This window comes from Apodemus sylvaticus, chromosome 1, assembly GCF_947179515.1.
Source record: "Apodemus sylvaticus chromosome 1, mApoSyl1.1, whole genome shotgun sequence".
Classification (NCBI taxonomy): Eukaryota; Metazoa; Chordata; class Mammalia; order Rodentia; family Muridae; genus Apodemus; species Apodemus sylvaticus.
Genome location: NC_067472.1, coordinates 85,804,711 through 85,821,764, shown reverse-complemented (window position 1 = coordinate 85,821,764; position 17,054 = coordinate 85,804,711). Strand labels below are relative to the sequence as shown.

The window sequence follows — 17,054 nt, the reverse complement described above, 5'->3', positions numbered from 1 at the left end:
AGGCAGAGGCAGTGACACTCCAAGAGAAGCACAACCCACTGACCACTAACAAAGACGCTGGAGGGAGGGGCGGCGAGGGGCGGGGCGGCGGCGGAGGATTCAAAGAACTGCCCCTAGGTGGCACCCTTAAGCTGAAATCCCAGAGAAGCCTAAATTTTCCGAAGAAGCAAGGTTCCTGCTGATGGTCTAAAGAAAACAAACCCATCCCGTCCCCCTTCCGCAGCCCGGGTAAGGAATGTGTTGTACTGCAGCTAAGGAAAGTGCGGAAAGCCAGACAAGAGTGCCTGAAACTAAAAGCTTCAGGGACACACCCTTGACTACCCATGATCCCATGTGCTTCATTTGCCCTTTCTGCTGTCAGTGGAGTTGGAGTGAAATCCCTTAAACTTCTTACCACCCCAGTCAGTCATTTCCAAGTTCTTTTCTTTCTTTCTTTCTTTCTTTCTTTCTTTCTTTCTTTCTTTCTTTCTTTCTTTCTTTCTTTCTTTCTTTTTCTTTTCTTTCTTTCTTTCTTTTTTTTTTTTTTGTTGTTTGTTTTTTGGTTTTTTTGGATTTGTTTTTTTCGAGACAGGGTTTCTCTGTATAGCCCTGGCTGTCCTGGAACTCACTCTGTAGACCAGGCTGGCCTCGAACTCAGAAATCCACCTGCCTCTGCCTCCCAGAGTGCTGGGATTACAGGCGTGCGCCACCACCGCCCGGCTAGTTCATTTCTTTATCTACAATATTAATTATTTCTTGGAACATAAGGTGGCTGAAGTAATATCAATTACCCCCAGTGATAAGGATTGGATACACAGCTCAAGGGTATGCCAGAGAAACAACCTACCACTTTCCCCCAACCTCGTGGACTGTATCTGTAAAGCATTTGTTTGTTTGTTTGTTTGTTTGCTTGCTTGCTTAAATTGTATGTGTTTTGGCCACACGATGTTTTCACCACATGTATGCACTGCTCACTGAGGCCAGTAGAGGGCGCCAGATTCCCTAGAATGGGAGTTACAGACATGGTTGTGACCTGCTTTGTGAATACTGAGTGTGGAATCTGGGTCTTCTAGATCAAGCTGGGCTCTTAACCCTTGAGCTACCTTTCTACCCTTCCCTCTCCTCCCATGTAATATTTGTGAGCCCCTATTATGTACCTCATAGATACTCAGTTCATTAAAGGCCTCTTTTCCGTTGTCCTCAGTAAAACTCTGTGGTTTCTCTTTTTACCCAAAGAGTTACTCTCCAGGATGCATAGGGAGATACACACTCCAGGTCTTTGGGTGAAAAGATCCTGAGACCTGTTTAGTATAAGACAAGTATCTGTGCTTGCCCTTCTCCCATTTAATGGGTGAAGACGTGGCTCAGAGAGCTAATTTCAGCAACGTCACACAGTCACAACCAGACTTGGGCCCTGAGATGGGGAATCCAGAGCCCCAGCCAATAGTTTTCTGCTGTAAGCTCAAAGGCAGTGCTCCTGAATACCTGATGATGATCGCAGCCCAGCCCCAACCCCTTGGGAGCATTTTATCACAGCTGGGAGGGGCTGTTAATGTATTTGTTTTTATTTCGTGGGTAGAGCCCAGCAATGCTACCAAGCAGCCCACAGTGCTCACAGGACATCTCAGAAACAGACTCATCCCATCTCAAATGCCAGTAGTATTGACACTGAGTAACTAACAGGGCGTCTCAAGCCTAGATTTGGAACCAGGAAACATGGTTTTCTCTACCCTGGGTCCTTGCAAAGAGGATTTGAGTTTATTTGTGAACTGAATCCTTCTAGCTCTTCCTTTGTTTGTTTGTTTTAAAATCTGTAAAATGGAGATAATTCATCTCTAAGATTCCCTGGCTGCCAACAAGTACAGGAGGTACCTAACTGATTGGCTGGTGTGACTTAAACTCTGGGGGCAAATCCAGAACTAGTTGTGTCTCTAAAATCTCCGCCTTTGGTTGCCAGTCCTCCTAAGATGTGGCCCCAGAACTTTCACTCCGAGCCACAGCTGTAGGAAGAGACAGTCTCCAAACACTCATTTACTCATTAGTCATCCCCTAGAGTCTAGAAGTTTGTGGGGGTTGTTCTTAGAGTGCGTAGGAAGAAGCGGGGCCGCCTAGCAAAAGTGGCAGCCTCGCTGCTAGACGTCTGGATACTGGATCCTTGCAGGTCCGGCTTGGAAGGCGCGGCTGGGATGAGCTTGGGCGGAGGGCCAGCGTAGGTCCTCAGGGAAGAGGCGGGGGCGGGGCCTCTGCGAGGGGCGTAGCCTCGGGGCGTGGCTTCTGCCTTAGAGGAAGAGCGCTTGCTGGTGCGGAGGAGCAGGTCCCTCTCACCCTGAACAGGCCTGCGCCCCTTCTCCCTTCCACTTCGCTTTGCAGCCGGCGTGGCTGCGGGGCGGGGTTTCGCGGCAGCCAGCATCGGGTGAGAGAGCAAAGCTGGGGTGTGGAGTAGAGGACCCCAGGGTGGCTGAAGTCTCCAAGCTCGGCCTGGGAAGCGGAGGAGTTCGGGCGGTCGCGGGAGAATGCACTAGCTTCCTTCGCCTGTTGCCGGCAGCGTCTGGGTTGGTGATGAACTTTGTCGCTTCGAGTTGCTGGGCGCCGGTAGGAGCTCACGGGGAGACCTCATCCACCTTTTCTAGCCATCCCCGTGTTTACACACAGGCAGCTAGATTGGGGGCGGAAGGGCGTGGGGGGAAGGAGCCACCAATGCCAACCCACGCGAGAGGCTCTACCTCCTCTTGGTAAAACTGCAAGACGTGCAGTCTTGTCTCGGCATCCGCACCTTCTCCCTAGGATTGGTGAACAGGGATGCCATGCTCCACAGTGGGAGGGAGCTACAGGTGTCAAAGGTGGGTTTGCCCCCGGTGATCAATGACTAGATGCCCAATTCCCCTGAGTTCGGATCTCCTAGTTTCTTTGCCCTATAGACCACTATCAGCATCACACCGGTTTCGTCCGTGGATCCCTGGCCTTAGAATTCAAAGTCTCAACCCTCATTGGAAATGGGGACCAGGATAGATTCCCAGGCTCCCCGAAGGCCCTGCCCCCATCTAGGGATTCGACCCGACCCGCAGCTGGAACGTTCGCGGTGGCGGTTTGCTTGCAAGATGCCAGAGTCAAATGCGGGAGCCAAAGCTGTATTTGGAACCTTAGAAGGGGCGGGGTATGATCTCAGAGAACCTGGCTAGGCCCCCTTTTAAAAACAGAGAGTAGGCGGGCACTCCTAGGCTGGTTGGGGTGGTGGCTTCCAATCTTTCCTGTGATCCTGCTAAGAGTCAGCAAAGGGCCCTAGAAGGAGTAAGATGATCAGAAAACTGGTGGCTAGGTAGAGGCATGTGCTCTCCGACGCCTTCCTCCACATTCTTCCTACCCTTGCTTTAGGCAGACTCCCCAGACCTGTTCGGTGGCATTTGCATGTTTCCCAGGCCAAAGAAGAGTTGTAAGAGTGTATTTTGACTTGTAGCCCACTGTAGAAATGAGATTAGGCAGACAAGCCTGGGGCCATCCAAAATTCAACATGAACGCCAACTGCTGCTTTAACCACAGGAATAATGGTGTAGGTGCTGGTTCTCCCCTGACCAAGAGGAGAGAATCTTTAGCAGGTGTGATGGAGGCATGCATGCTAGACTCTGTAGTGTAGACACGGGTAAGGTGTGTTTGCACATAATAGGCAAGTGGTATATCCAGCTATTTTGGGCACTGTGATAGAATCTACTGAGCACAGGTATATAAGACCAGATTAGCTGCAAGGAGAGCCTATCCTTTTCTACCCAGATTGATGTTCTCGTAGACATAAAATAAAGAATAATATATTAATATAGATTAATATTTTTATTTGAAAACTCAACCAGGGTTAAAAGCATAGCTAATTTGATCCATTATCATAATGAAAAAGGCATAAACAATGTGAGAAAGGGACTGTCCTGTATGTTCCAGGCTGTTGGTGAGTTGCAGAAAATAATTGTGCCAAGGCCTTGGAAACGAGTCTTGTTAGTGAAGCCCTCACCACACACGAAGTGTGGCATTGTACAAGGTTCTTGGGAGCCAAGAAAGAAGAGAAAGCACCCAAGCCCCTGTTGTAGGAGCAAAGGAAGCCTGGAATGGGAGGGGGAGTGAGATTTGAATAGTACATTCAGTTTTCTTGTTTGACATAAGCTCTCAGAGATTAGTCTTTCTAGATCCTTTTCTACACCGTGTGTGTGTGTGTGTGTGTGTGTGTGTGTGTGTGTGTGTGTCTGGGTTGGTGATGAACTTTGTCGCTTCGAGTTGCTGGGTGCCGGTAGGAGCTCACGGGGAGAGCGCGCACATTTGTATATAGCTGAAGTGTTTATAATAAATGGATTTAGCTTTTTTTTCCTGCAATCTTCCTGGACATTTTATATTATGATAGGAATATGATATATATCCCGTGGGTATATTTTTCATATATCTATTTTATTTAGGTTTGCAAGAAATAAATTTCTGGGTCACAATATGTGCAGCTTAAATTTTTAATAAATATTGTCAAATTATGTTCATCTGCATGCCTGCTGTTAATGTATTGGGGATGGTCCCAGCTCCTTGGAAATTGCTAATAATTCAAGAATTTTTTTGTTTCCTTTAGCAATAGCAAGAAATGGGAGGACATGAGAGATTGGGCTTCAAGCTACAGTAATGCACTTCCTGGAGGAGGGTTTGCTCTAGAGTGAGACTGACAGACATCTCAAGATGGCCAAAGAAGAGCCCCCAAGTGTCTCCAGGGACTTACAGGAGCTGCAGAGGAAGCTGGGTCTGCTGTTGGAGTCTTTCCAGAATAACTCAAAGGTCAGTGCCCAATGCCATAGATAGTGGAAACCCGGATAACACTGGTCTGAACAAGATCGGACATTGTATCTTTCTCAAATAGGAATTTACAAGTAAGTCAGTGCCACGGACCACCCCAGTTGGGTATGGGGGTCCCTGGGATAAGGGTTCTTGAAGTTCAGGTGGGGAAGGATTCAGCGGAGACAAACAGAAACAAACACGGAGGCAGTTTGAATCTGAGTGTACTTTATAGCTCTCAAGCAGGGGATTTTATACATTAAAAAAACAAACATTATAATTCTTAGAAACTGTGTTCAGTGACGCAATCATAAATACCAACATTATCATTTGGCACAGTAAAACACAAAAATCAAGCAAACATTACAACTCTGAAAAGATGTACTTAGTGAATCACAAACAGAACAGGTAACAACATTATTAATAGAAACCATCCAAATATAACAACTCTGAAAGGATGTATTCAGTGGGGCAGTCATCCAAGGCTAGTGGCATATTTCCAAGAGCAGGTTAGTACATCTTTATGGTCAATTATTGTTTAATATCTAATGCCTGATTTTTTTTATAAATCTTCAATGCATAAATTTAAATTATTTTAATTCTTTTTACTTACGGCTTTCTTTACCATATACCAAAGCCCACCTGCGATGGCACACATGTGTCGCCATATGAAATTTTATTGTTGGGAAAGTTTTTATCTATCAAAATACTATTATATAATTTTATAAATGATTTATAAAGTAAAGCATTGGTTTCCCCAGAGATAAGGTCATGTTAGTGACCCCATTCAAGGGGTGGTTTCTTACCCATTATTCTCGCTTAAGATCTTGGCCTGGGCTATCAGGAACATGTAAATAAGAAAAAGGAATAAAAGAAAACAAAACAGATAAATTGCCAGGAGAACTACAGTTCAATATGTCTGCTTTGGCCAAGAGTTCCACAACTGGTTCCTGGACCTCCTTCTTTTGAAGTCTAACGCCTCAGTCTGTGGAACTTGTCAACACAGATTCTACTGGGGTTAGTGTGGCAAGTCAGGAATCTTTCTCCTAGAACCCGGCTATGTCTGAGTGGTGACCTTTATATCCATGGTCATCGTGGCTGGTAGAGCATCAGTGGTCGTATTGACATTCAGGGCCGTGGGACGGTAGGCGAGTGGGAAGGAAGATTATTTTCCAGGCACCTCCAAATTAATGAAGATTCCTGGAAGTCACAGAGAATCGCAGGCCACTAGTTACATCCCATATAATGCAGAATTTGGTTGGATCGGGACTCCTTGTGGTAATTACCATTCTTCAGCTGGATCTAAAGAAGCAATTCTTAGTCTATACAGCAGACACTACTCTTTTCCTTGAAATATTTGACTCATCTGTTCCTCTAAGAAAAGAAGTAGCCAATGCCTAGTTTAAGATCTGAGTTTTGTGTTCCACTAGAAATCCATCATCCAGTAGAAATGATTCTTGAACCATGTGTACTCATATTTTCTCTCTCTCTGTGTGTGTGTGTGTGTGTCTATCATTTCAGTATGTCATCATTATAAAAATTAATAGAAAAGAAGATATTTCACATTCCTTTTTGTACTAACTCTGAAATCTAGACTGTCATTTACCTGAATAGGATTATTGTGATGCAAATTAGCCATGTTTTTGGTGTTCAGTCACCAATCAGTGTGGTGGGATATGAGAGACTCTTATTTTTTTGTGTATGTATCTTCATTGTTTTCTTTCTTTTCTTTTCTTTCTTTTTTTTTTGTTTGGTTGGGGTTTTTTTGCTTTTTTTTTTTTTTTTTTTTTTTGGTTTTTTTGAGACAGGGTTTCTCTGTATAGCCCTGGCTGTCCTGGAACTCACTCTGTAGACCAGGCTGGCCTGGAACTCAGAAATCCGCCTGCCTCTGCCACCCAAGTGCTGGGATTACAGGTGTGCGCCACCACTGCCTGGCATCTTCATTGTTTTCTGTATGCCTTTCAGAATTTAAACAGAATGCTAGGGCTGGGAAGATGGTTCAACTGGGGAAGTCTCTGGCCATCATGAGAACACAGCATCCACACCACAATGGGCGTATAAGAACATCTCTATAATCTCAGTGTTCCTATGGGAAAATGGGAGGTTGAGACAGCAGGCTCCTGGGAAGCTTGTGGCTAGCTGTCCTGACTTATTCAGTGCCGAAACAACGCCGCCCACCCCTGGAGACCCTGTTCCAGAGAACCAGGTGGGAGGCAAGGGCCAACCCCCGAGGCTGCCCTCTGACCTCCACATGTGCACCATTGCATATATGTAGTCACACACGTGAAAGCACACACATACACGTACACAGAATATGCATATTCACAAAAAGATTGTTAAAAAGTAAGCAGTGCCACCTAGCTTACAGTATTACCATTTTGTTGTGTATCTTCTAGACTTTTATGCCATGTGCCCATAAAAGTATGTAAGCATCTAAAGTGATGGGAACTGTTTTGTGATTTTCTATCCCTATTGGACAGCACAGTTTTGCCAGCTTCTATAAAACACATACTTTACCATCTAAAGCCATATGCTTCTCAGAGGTCTTCTTTGGACTTTCTTCAGAATGCAAATGGCATACTGCCGATCTACCAGGCTATTTTTAAGATGGACAAGTAGCTTTCTAGCTAGTTGGCTGAAACGCTTTGATGTGTTAGTTAAGTAAGAACAGTCCTCATGGCCTTTGCACATTTATAGTTCATTCTCATGACTTGTGGGAGATCACCATTGACACTGCTTAGCAAGTACTGAGCAAACCATGCTTCTGCAGGAAACAAGGAACTCGGGTCCTACAAGCTTCTAGTCACAGTGTTTTTGTAAACATATCAGTGCATGTTCTTATTTTATGCATATTTCTGGAAAGATGCATTAATTAATATATTTATTGTTGATTGTTGACATTAAACTAAGGGCTTTCACAAGGCTAATTCATGTCTTAAGCAAACATGCATGCATTTTCTTCATAAGGAACAGTAACAAAAAGAAACTGGTGTTGGGGGGTAGTATTTTAAATTGCCAACCAGAAGTCAAGAAGGTGAACTTTGGGCTGGAGAGATGGCTCAGTGATTAAGAACACTGACTACTCTTCCAAAGGTCCTGAGTTCAGTTCCCAGCAACCACATGGTAGTTCACAACCATCTGAAATGGGATCTGATACCTTCTTCGGTGTGTCTGAAGACAGCTACAGTGTCCTCATATATATAAATTAATCTTTAAAAAAAAACAAAACAAGCAAAAAGGAATGTGAACTTTGTGGCATTAAATAGGCCACTGTGCTGTAGTTTGGCTTTTAAATAGCCCAGAAATGGTGAGGCCAAGAGTGAGGGTGTGGAGAAGTGGTACAGTCTTCCAAGATGGGGCTTCTGTATCTCGGGTCCACACATCACAAGCTGGGAATGTTCTTGTCAGATGACTCGATCTTGACATCAAAGATGCTCAAAGGACTGATTTTAGGGTAGAGATAAATTTAAGTGAGTAGAAAAATCTTCAGATATGGTATTTGCAGATGATAAGAACTGTCTGTGTATTTATTAACCTGATGGGGGCCTTACTAAATCCCAACCCTGTACCAGTCATTTAGCGTGTCTTAGTTAATATTTACGCCTACCTTCTGAGGTAGACATTTCAAAGCAGATGAACTTTATTTTATTCTTTCCATCCAACAACTCAGCTGTATGCAATGGAGTAGATTCGGGCTAGATAATTTCCAGACTAGCCTACTCCCAGAAAGGTAGGGAAATGGTCAGTTCTCTATGGGCCTGATGTTCTCAGCTGGTCTTGAGGTGGAATTAGTTCTCCTACAAGTTTATAGTATATTAAAGTAGGTTGATTGTCATTGTAAAAATGTGTATGCAATGTGTTTATGTGCTGAATGCGTGTGTGTGTGTGTGTGTGTGTGTGTGTGTGTGTGTGTGCCCCACATGTGTGCAGTGCCTGGAGAGACTAGAAGAGGGCATTGTGTCTCTGGAACTGGACCTCCAGGCAATTGTCAGCTGCCCTATGTGGGTTCTGGGAACTAAACTCAAATCCTCAAGTGCAGGAAGTGCTCTTAACCACTGAGCCATCCCTACCAGCCCACAGATAAAGTGATTTAGGAGGAAGAAGGAAAGCAAATCTATAAAACTTGCATTCATCAGACTTCTGTTGCTTTGACAAACACCAGAGAAAAAACTTAAGGGAGGAGGAGGCATTTATATTTGGCTCATGGGTTTAGACCATCTTTCTGGCGAGGGCAGGATAGAACAGAGTAAGTAGCTCACATCATGGTAACCAGGAAGCTAGGGGGGTAGGATAGGGACAGACAGACATACAGCGGGACATAGAGATTGCTTCAGGAATACATAGGGTGAAATGTAGCCCCAGGGGCAGGCCCTCAGTGACCCTCTTTCTCCAGCTAGACTGGAGTCTCCTACAGTTTCACAACCACCAAGAACAGCACAACAGCTGAGGTGGGAATGGGACAGGGGGGCCCAGGCTCAGGACATGAGTCTGCAGGAGCCACTTCATATTCAAATAACAAAACCATTACTGACCAACAGTGGTGATGATCCAGGCAGGCATTATGACCCTTCAGTGCGTAATGTTTTCTTGGTAGTGTGACCACAGCAGATGTAATTGTGTATTTTTAATTTCACTTGGTATGGTGCTGTTTTTTCATACTGAAGTGTGACTCTTCAGAGTAATTTACCTGTGCCACTAGAACATCAACAAAGAACACTAGATTGACATACTGTAATTTTCAGATCAGCATACCGTAATTTGTATAGCCACTTCTTGTCTCTGGGAAATGTAGATCGCTTCTTTCCCCCATGTAATTTGTGCCTTTCCCTTGGAGTTTAATGAGCTCTTTGAGCCTCAGATGAGACTAGATAAGGATTCAGATAGATGGGAGTGGGATTGACCCTTCCTGTCTGCAGTGTGTGTGTGGCCAGGTCTTAATTGTCTTACTTCTAAAATTCAAGATACAGGAGCCTTTAAGAGACAGGAGTTTTAAGCAAGCAGTTAGGTAGACCTTCTGAGACTTTGGGAGAATTTAAGACTTCCTCAGGAATCATGGGAGAAGTAAAGTAGGGCTGTCTCCAGAGCAGGATGGACCAGGCTCAGGCTGGTGACTGGGACAGAAGTAACTCTCAGTGCTCCCCCTTCCTTGGGCTGTGGCTTCTCATGTTGGCTCTCTGGGTATTTACTTCCTTCCCAGACTCTACAGCCCACTCTCCTTATTTACCTGACCATGTGGGCAAATGTGGTTGCCCCACCCAGTACCCTCCTCTCCTCACCTCTCCTTTAACACCTGGTGAAGATCTAGGAGTTTTAGTTTCTTATTCATAGAAACAAAGAGTTTGATTTGTGTTCACTGAGGCAATAGAGGTGGCTGTTGGCTTGGGCTCTTTGATTTCATTTGAAATGTACCTGGCTTATGGGGTATCGTCCTGCAGAGGGAGGGAGCAGTTTCCAGGGAAGAGGAAGGCAGACAGATCACAAGTGGGCAGGTAGCCAGGGTTGGTATCTCCTCATACAAATGATCTGTGACGTGATTTTCTTTCTGTGTTGGAGCTTTCTTGATATGAGGAACATTTTAGAACCCATCTCCCTGGGAATCTGTGCTCCATACCTGGGAATCACGTGCCAGCAGGAATCCAGAGCCTCTCAGGGAGAGGCAGTCATTGCATAGTGCCTCTGATTTGTTGCTTGTGTAATGGCCCTTACTACTGTCTCTGTCCCCTGAGCACAGTCAATCGGTTGTCGTACATTCTCCTAGCAGAGTTTTCCTGGCTGCAAATAGCCTCAGGTTGACTATTTGTGACCATCCTGTCACAGATCCCTGCCTTGTGGACCCAACTCTCCAGGCTCTCGTGCCAGAGAACATTTATAAATAAATCATTCTCATCTGACCTTGGCCACATTGACTCAGTTGGTCTCTAGCTCCTCTTATCTGGGGTGAGCAACACCAGGCCTTGGTCTGCTGGGGGTGGGGGGCAGGGATTATCTGGGATGCCACTTGAGAAGGCTCTTGCACTGAGTCTGGCTACTGATAGTGCTGTTTCCTCTTAGTCTGCCATCCTGGTTGTTCAGTGCAGCCCACATCTGTAAGCATGGGTAGGAGGCCCATCTCTTCCTCCAAGCAAAGAACACTGCAAATGAACATTGCAGGGCATGCCACTACAGGCTGAGCCCTTTCACCTCCTGCCCTTCTGTTGCCAGGAAAGTAAAAAGTGATGACAGAAGCCTTTGGATCTGGGCCTTGTTAAGCTGCTCCTCATTATCTGCCCCAAAACTTCATAGGGGAAAACACATGAAGATATATGAAATGTTGGCTGTTAAGCCAGGCAGATGCCTTTAAGGGAAAAGTTCTGTACTACACACTCTCAAAATGGCCTTTGCTTTTCTTAAGTCAAAACTTTCTGAAGGAAATGAGGCTGAGGAGGTGGTTGGCAGGTAACGTGTGTGAGCACTTGAGTTGGGTTCTCAGAATCTTCATTAGAAAAGAATCCAGGAGTGATGGCTCACACTTGTATGTGAGCATCAGGAAGTGAAGACGGGTAGATGGATCCCTGGGCTTCTGTGACCTGCCAGTCTTCCCAACTTGGTGAGTTCCAGGACAGTGGTAGACTTTGTTTCAAAATAAAAGTGGCTAGTGCCCAAGAAATAACATCTGAGATTATCTTTTGGCTTCAAATGTGTTGCCTACATATAGGCACCCAAATGGGCACACCTATGCAGACACACAAGCACACACACATGGGGGTATACCCAGAGAAGTTCATGTCACTGCTCTTATGACTGTCTGCTGTTTTTAAAACGTTTGAACATGTGCTCTATGACCATGAGTTAAGCATGTTTCCAAATGTGTTTGCCACACTTACTTCTTGAACTGAGTGTGCTCTGGAATGTGCTTACTTCTAAAGTGCTTTCCTATATGGATATATGCAGGCTCTCTGAGTTTGAAAAAGTGTTGCTTTGGGAATGGCTATCTTGTTCTCCTTATCTGCTGCAGATAGTAAGCCTTCTTGGCCATGTTTATTTTGGCTTTGCACTTGGCAAGATAGAAGCCTATTGAAAAAGTACCTGGAACCTGTGTTTAATGGGTATCAGTGTTCGATGTGGATGACTGTGACCCTACTATGGCCCTTTTCTCCCAGAGAAAGCAATTCCTGGCTTGAACAGTTTTGTTGGAGCTTATTTTCTATTGCTATGATAGAATACCATGATCAAAGCAACTTACTAAATAAAGAAAGTTTTATTCGGGCTTATGGTTCCAGATGGCTGGGAGTCCTTTACCACCGCATCCAGGGAAGCATGGCAGCAAGTGGCAGGAATGGCTGAGAGCTGGCATCGGGAACAGCAAGCAAGAAAGAGCAATCTCAATTTCCTAATGGCGTAAATCTTTAAGGTCTCAAAGCCCACCCTTAGCAATGTAGTTTCCTCCAGCAAACTCACACCTTGTATATCTACCCAAATAGGGCCACTAACTGGGGACCAACATTCAAATATCTGAGTCTATGGGGGGCTTTCTCATTCAAATTACCGAATGGTCGAATCTACTGGGTTGGGGATATTTTTCCTTTTCTTTCTTTTTCTTTCTTCTCCTTTCCTTTCCTTCCCTGCCCTTTAAATAAGATCTCAATAGATAGTCCAGGTTAACCTCAGACTCACAATCCTCTTGCTTCAGCCTCACAAGTGCTGGAATCCATGTGCCACCATTCCTGCCTTAACCGACAGACTCATTCAAAACAATGCTTTTGAATATCTAAATGGTCTTCTGTTTTGGGGTGTTTAGAGGTCAGCCTCAGAAGAGGCTCTGGCAGATTGTGGATTCTCTGAGGACTAGAAATCTGGAGAGACTTACCATTTGCTTCTTGGATTACCATGTCAAACTGTCCCCAAGTCCTACTGGTTTCTCTTTTGTCATCTAACCTTCAGGCTACATCCCTCCCTCCCCTGCTGGCCCAGATTCTGCCAATCATACTTTTGCCTGATGTCCTGAAAAGTCTCCATTGCCCCTTGTACACTCACTCCTTGCACACTCACCCCTTGCACACTCACCCCAGGTTCATCTTACTTATATTGTTCCTTTGTGTTTGCCACAGCCTGGCCACATGCACTCAATTTACCCCTTGTTTTAGCTAATTTTCTAAGATAATGCTTATATATTCTAATAGACATATTTGAGCCACAGATATAATGTAAATGTTTTTATTTTAAAACAAAATATGTCATGGGTGGTGGTTCTCACTTATCATTCTAGCACTCTAGTTAGGAGGCAGGAAATCTGCAAGTTCAAGGCCAGCTTGAGCTGCATAGTGAACCTCAATAGATCCCAAAATATGATTTAAGTCTGTAGTTATAAGAAATTGTTAAGGAAATATTCTAATTCCCCCCCCCCAAACACGTAGAACACAGATTTTCATGGGAAATACTTACTCTCACGTCAGCATTCATAAAATTTAGTTTGGGAGACAAAAAAACAAACAAACAAACAAAAAAACAGATTCTCATGAACAACCTTGAGCCTCCCTCCTCCCATGACTGGATTCAGTATCAGTGAAAGGGCCCAGCTATCTGTCACACTGGCCACATGTGGCTGGTGTCCCATTGGCTGGACACTCTGGACACTGGACTCCCCTTCTCCAATGCCTGCCTTCCCCAGGCATTGTGGGACTGCACTGTGCTTTCTGACTTTCTTGTGAGAATCGAGATTTAGAGAGGTCAGGTGAGCCCGTCAGGTGATGGAGGCAACTTTTGCTGAGGATGTGAGTAGACCAGACCTGGAGAGCCTTCAAAACCTGAGGCAGCTCAGACAGCAGCCTGCCCTCTGACTTGTCCCACAGCCATGCTGGTCCCCTCTCACCTTCAATGTCTTAGTGTAGTAGTGTGGTCTCAGAGGTGATTCCTACTGTGACAGCTGAACCACAGGATCTCAGAAGGCAGCAGGCTAGAAGGCATTGTGTGATATACCAGGAAGTGAAATTTGCCATGCTGTAGGAAGCAGTGTTGAAGCTCCAGGACAATGTCTGTGGTGCCTTTGAATGTCCTTATCTGTTTAAACAAGGTGAGCCCATGCTTGGATGCCATTACCTGAGCTATAAACTCTCTTGTTTCTAACTTGCCCCCAAATCCCCACCATTAGAATTATTTGGATGGAAACCTATTTCCATGAGAGGTATATGGTTTGGAAAGGCACACTTTTTTGTTGTTGTTTGTTTGTTTATTTTTTTCAAGACAGGGTTTCTTTCTTATATAGTCCTGGCCATGCTAGAACTCTCTCTGTAGACGAAGCTGGCCTCAAACTCAGAGATCCAACTACCTCCCCCACCCAAGTGCTGGGATTAAAGGCATACACCATCATGACCCAGTGGAGAGAGGCACTTCTAATAATACTTCATTTCAGCCACTAGCCTCCAGTTCCCTAAGGAACAAGACACAAGAAAGACCAGCTTTTTGATGGAGGAAGCACACCCCACTACCCCAGCTTCCACCATTTCTTCCCCACAGTTTTTTCTAATTGAAAAAAAAATTCATTATATAATACATTTCATCCTGGTTTCCCCCTCCTCTTCCTCCTCATCTTCTAACTCCTCTTCCTCCTCCTCCTTCCAGATCTTCAGCACCTGCCTACCCCTCTCAGTGTTGGGATGCTATCCAGTCTGAAACTGTGCAGGCCTAGGCATACTTCCACAGTCTCTGAGCTCATATGTGCATCAGCCCTGTTGTGTCTGGAAGACAGTTTTCCTTGGACCACCCATCCCCTCTGGCTCTTAGCTCTTAAGCAAGAGGAGGGACTTGGCGAAGACATGCCATTTAAGACTGAGTATTTCAATACCTCTCTTTCTGTATACATTTTTCAGTCATGCTCTTTGTATTAGTTCTCATATACTGCCAGAGGGTGTTTCTCTGATGATGGCTAAGTGAGGCACTGATCTGTGAGTATAGCAAAATATAGCTTTAAGTAATTGTATTGCTGTGTTTCTTTAGCAGAACAGTAGTATTTGGTTTTCCCCAAGGCCCATGACCTATCTAGTCAAGGTTCTTGGCCATGGGATCAGTGTCAAACAAAAGTTCCATCTTGTGGAGAGGCCTTAAATCCAAGTATAGAGTGGTTACTGCCACAGCGTATGCACCACTATTGCGCCAAGGTATCCTGCAGACAGTTCATGGTTGTAGATTGCAGGTCTTGTAGCTGGGTTGGTGGTTACTTTTCTAGAGGGAGGTTTTTGAATGATGGGATCTTTCAAGGAGTGAGCTTCAATGCCAGGAATGAGGAAAGGAAGCTCTGAGACCTGAAAAGAAAGGGCGGTGCTCATCCTGTGGGGTTGACTAAGATCAGCTGTGCACTGAAGTAGCCTTCTCCATGGAGTTAGCCCTTGGAAGCAGGGTAACCTGTTTATTAAGACAACATATAGCCAGGCAGTGGTGGCGCACTCCTTTAATCCCAGCACTTGGGAGGCAGAGGGAGGCAGATTTCTGAGTTTGAGGCCAGCCTGGTCTACAGAGTGAGTTCCAGGAAAGCCAGGGCTATACAAAGAAACCCTGTCTCAAAAAAAACAAATCCAAAAAACCAAAAAAAAAAAAAAAAAAAGACAACATATGGTTGCAATCATCAGGCTGTGTGGCCCCACTATAACATCAAGATGGTACCAGAAAAGCATTGATGTGGTGGCAAGCCATTGTATGCATTTAGCATTTGGAGTCAAAGATCTTAGCTTTGAACGTCCAGGCTTTGCCCCTTGGAAACTGAGTGACTCCAGACAAGCCATTTAGTACATTGCATCTTTAACTTCACCAAACACACAAACCCCCTGCTTTTATTGAAAAAATGGGATTGGATGCAACAGGGACCAGGTGGGCTTCATGTTCTACATCTCCACTAAGCTCTTGAGTGATGCTAAGTATCTAGGACTTAATCCCTCTGTTCTTTGGTGACCTCGGCCGTGAGAACCTTGCCTGAGGAGCAGTAGGCACGTTGTATGTACAGTGTACACATAAGAGGGTATCTTTCTGAGAGGGCATGTGTTAGGCAAGAGGGTGGTGATGTGACCTTTCCTCTTCTCACAAGATTTGAAACTGGGTGAGAACCACACTTGCCACTCTTCCCACAGCTGCCTTGTGTTGCTGCCAGGCACCTCCTGTTTTGGGAGATGTTCTGTACTGATGCCTGTGAGCCTCTGACTTGGCCAGAGGCCTCTGATTCTACCTGTACTTCCCACAGCTGGGGAAGATCAGCTCAATCGTAGATGCAGACATAGCACTTAACTCTGGTTCTTCTTCCATTGCCTGCAGGTGGTTGCCTTTATGAAGTCCCCAGTGGGCCGCTTCCTGGACAGGCATCCTTTCCTGGCTCTCACCGTGTTGATGTTTGTTACCATGTCAGCCATCCCTGTTGGCTTCTTCCTGCTCATCGTGGTGCTCACCTCACTGGGTGCTCTTATGGGGGCCATATTACTGGAAGGTACTGTACCTAAGGTTATTGGGAAGTAACTCAATAAGCTGGACAGTATTTACTGACCTTCTGCCATTCTCATCAAAGGCTCCCCTTTCTGGTCCCAGGCAGCTTGCCAGAGTGCTTAAAACACAGGCTCTGGTGTGTATCCCTCAGCACCATTGTGGTTTGAGACATAATTCACCTCTTCTGAGCCCTAAATCGGACAGGCAACAAAACGAGCAGAGACCCCAAGTGTAATATAGTTTGTCAATAGTAGGGAATGGGGCAAAGAGGCCCAGCTAGTTGATCCCGGAAGCTGAGGCCTACTCAGCTGTTGAACTTATAACTACCTTAAATAATGTCAGAAATGTGAATTTTTATGGGAAGTCTGCTTACTTCAAAAAAAAAATCTGAGTCAGCTGTCATTATTTGAAATACCCTAGGCTGGGTTTCCTCATTCTCAACCTGCTTCAGATGAAGGCACCTCCTAACCACACTCTCCTCCTAGGCCTGGTCATCTCTGTTTGTGGTCTCTCACTGCTCTGTGTCCTCTGTGGCCTCGGATTCGTGTCGTTTGCCTTGTCGGGGATAGCCATGATGTCCTATGTGGTGGTCTCCTGCCTCATGAGCTACTGGTTTTCTCCCAGGTAAATACATGTCAATGGAACAACCTAATCTTGGCCATTTGGGGGAGTTACACAGATAGCTGTCTAATCCCTCGTGATGTCTAGAAGCCAAATTATAAGAAACCTGTGTTCCTCACAGTTGCCCATAGACATTGCATGTCAGCTACACATTTACAGTAGTGTCATACGTACATACATACATACATACATACATACAAACATTGCTACCTTCCTGGGTC

At 45.2% G+C, this 17,054-nt stretch overlaps 1 protein-coding gene across 5 annotated transcripts in view; it reads left to right on the top strand.

The window, feature by feature from the left end:
• Positions 1 to 2,252: 2,252 nt before the first annotated feature.
• Ldaf1 (lipid droplet assembly factor 1) overlaps positions 2,253 to 17,054 on the top strand; it is a 19,731-nt gene continuing 4,929 nt past the window's right edge. For 2 of the 5 annotated variants that reach the window (XM_052200152.1, XM_052200120.1), the window contains exons 1-4: positions 2,253 to 2,392; positions 4,574 to 4,773; positions 16,048 to 16,216; positions 16,698 to 16,836. In XM_052200152.1, the coding sequence (XP_052056112.1) occupies positions 4,678 to 4,773; positions 16,048 to 16,216; positions 16,698 to 16,836 (404 nt within the window). In that variant the 5' untranslated portion in view covers positions 2,253 to 2,392; positions 4,574 to 4,677. The other 3 variants (XM_052200133.1, XM_052200123.1, XM_052200143.1) reach the window with 3 other exon arrangements.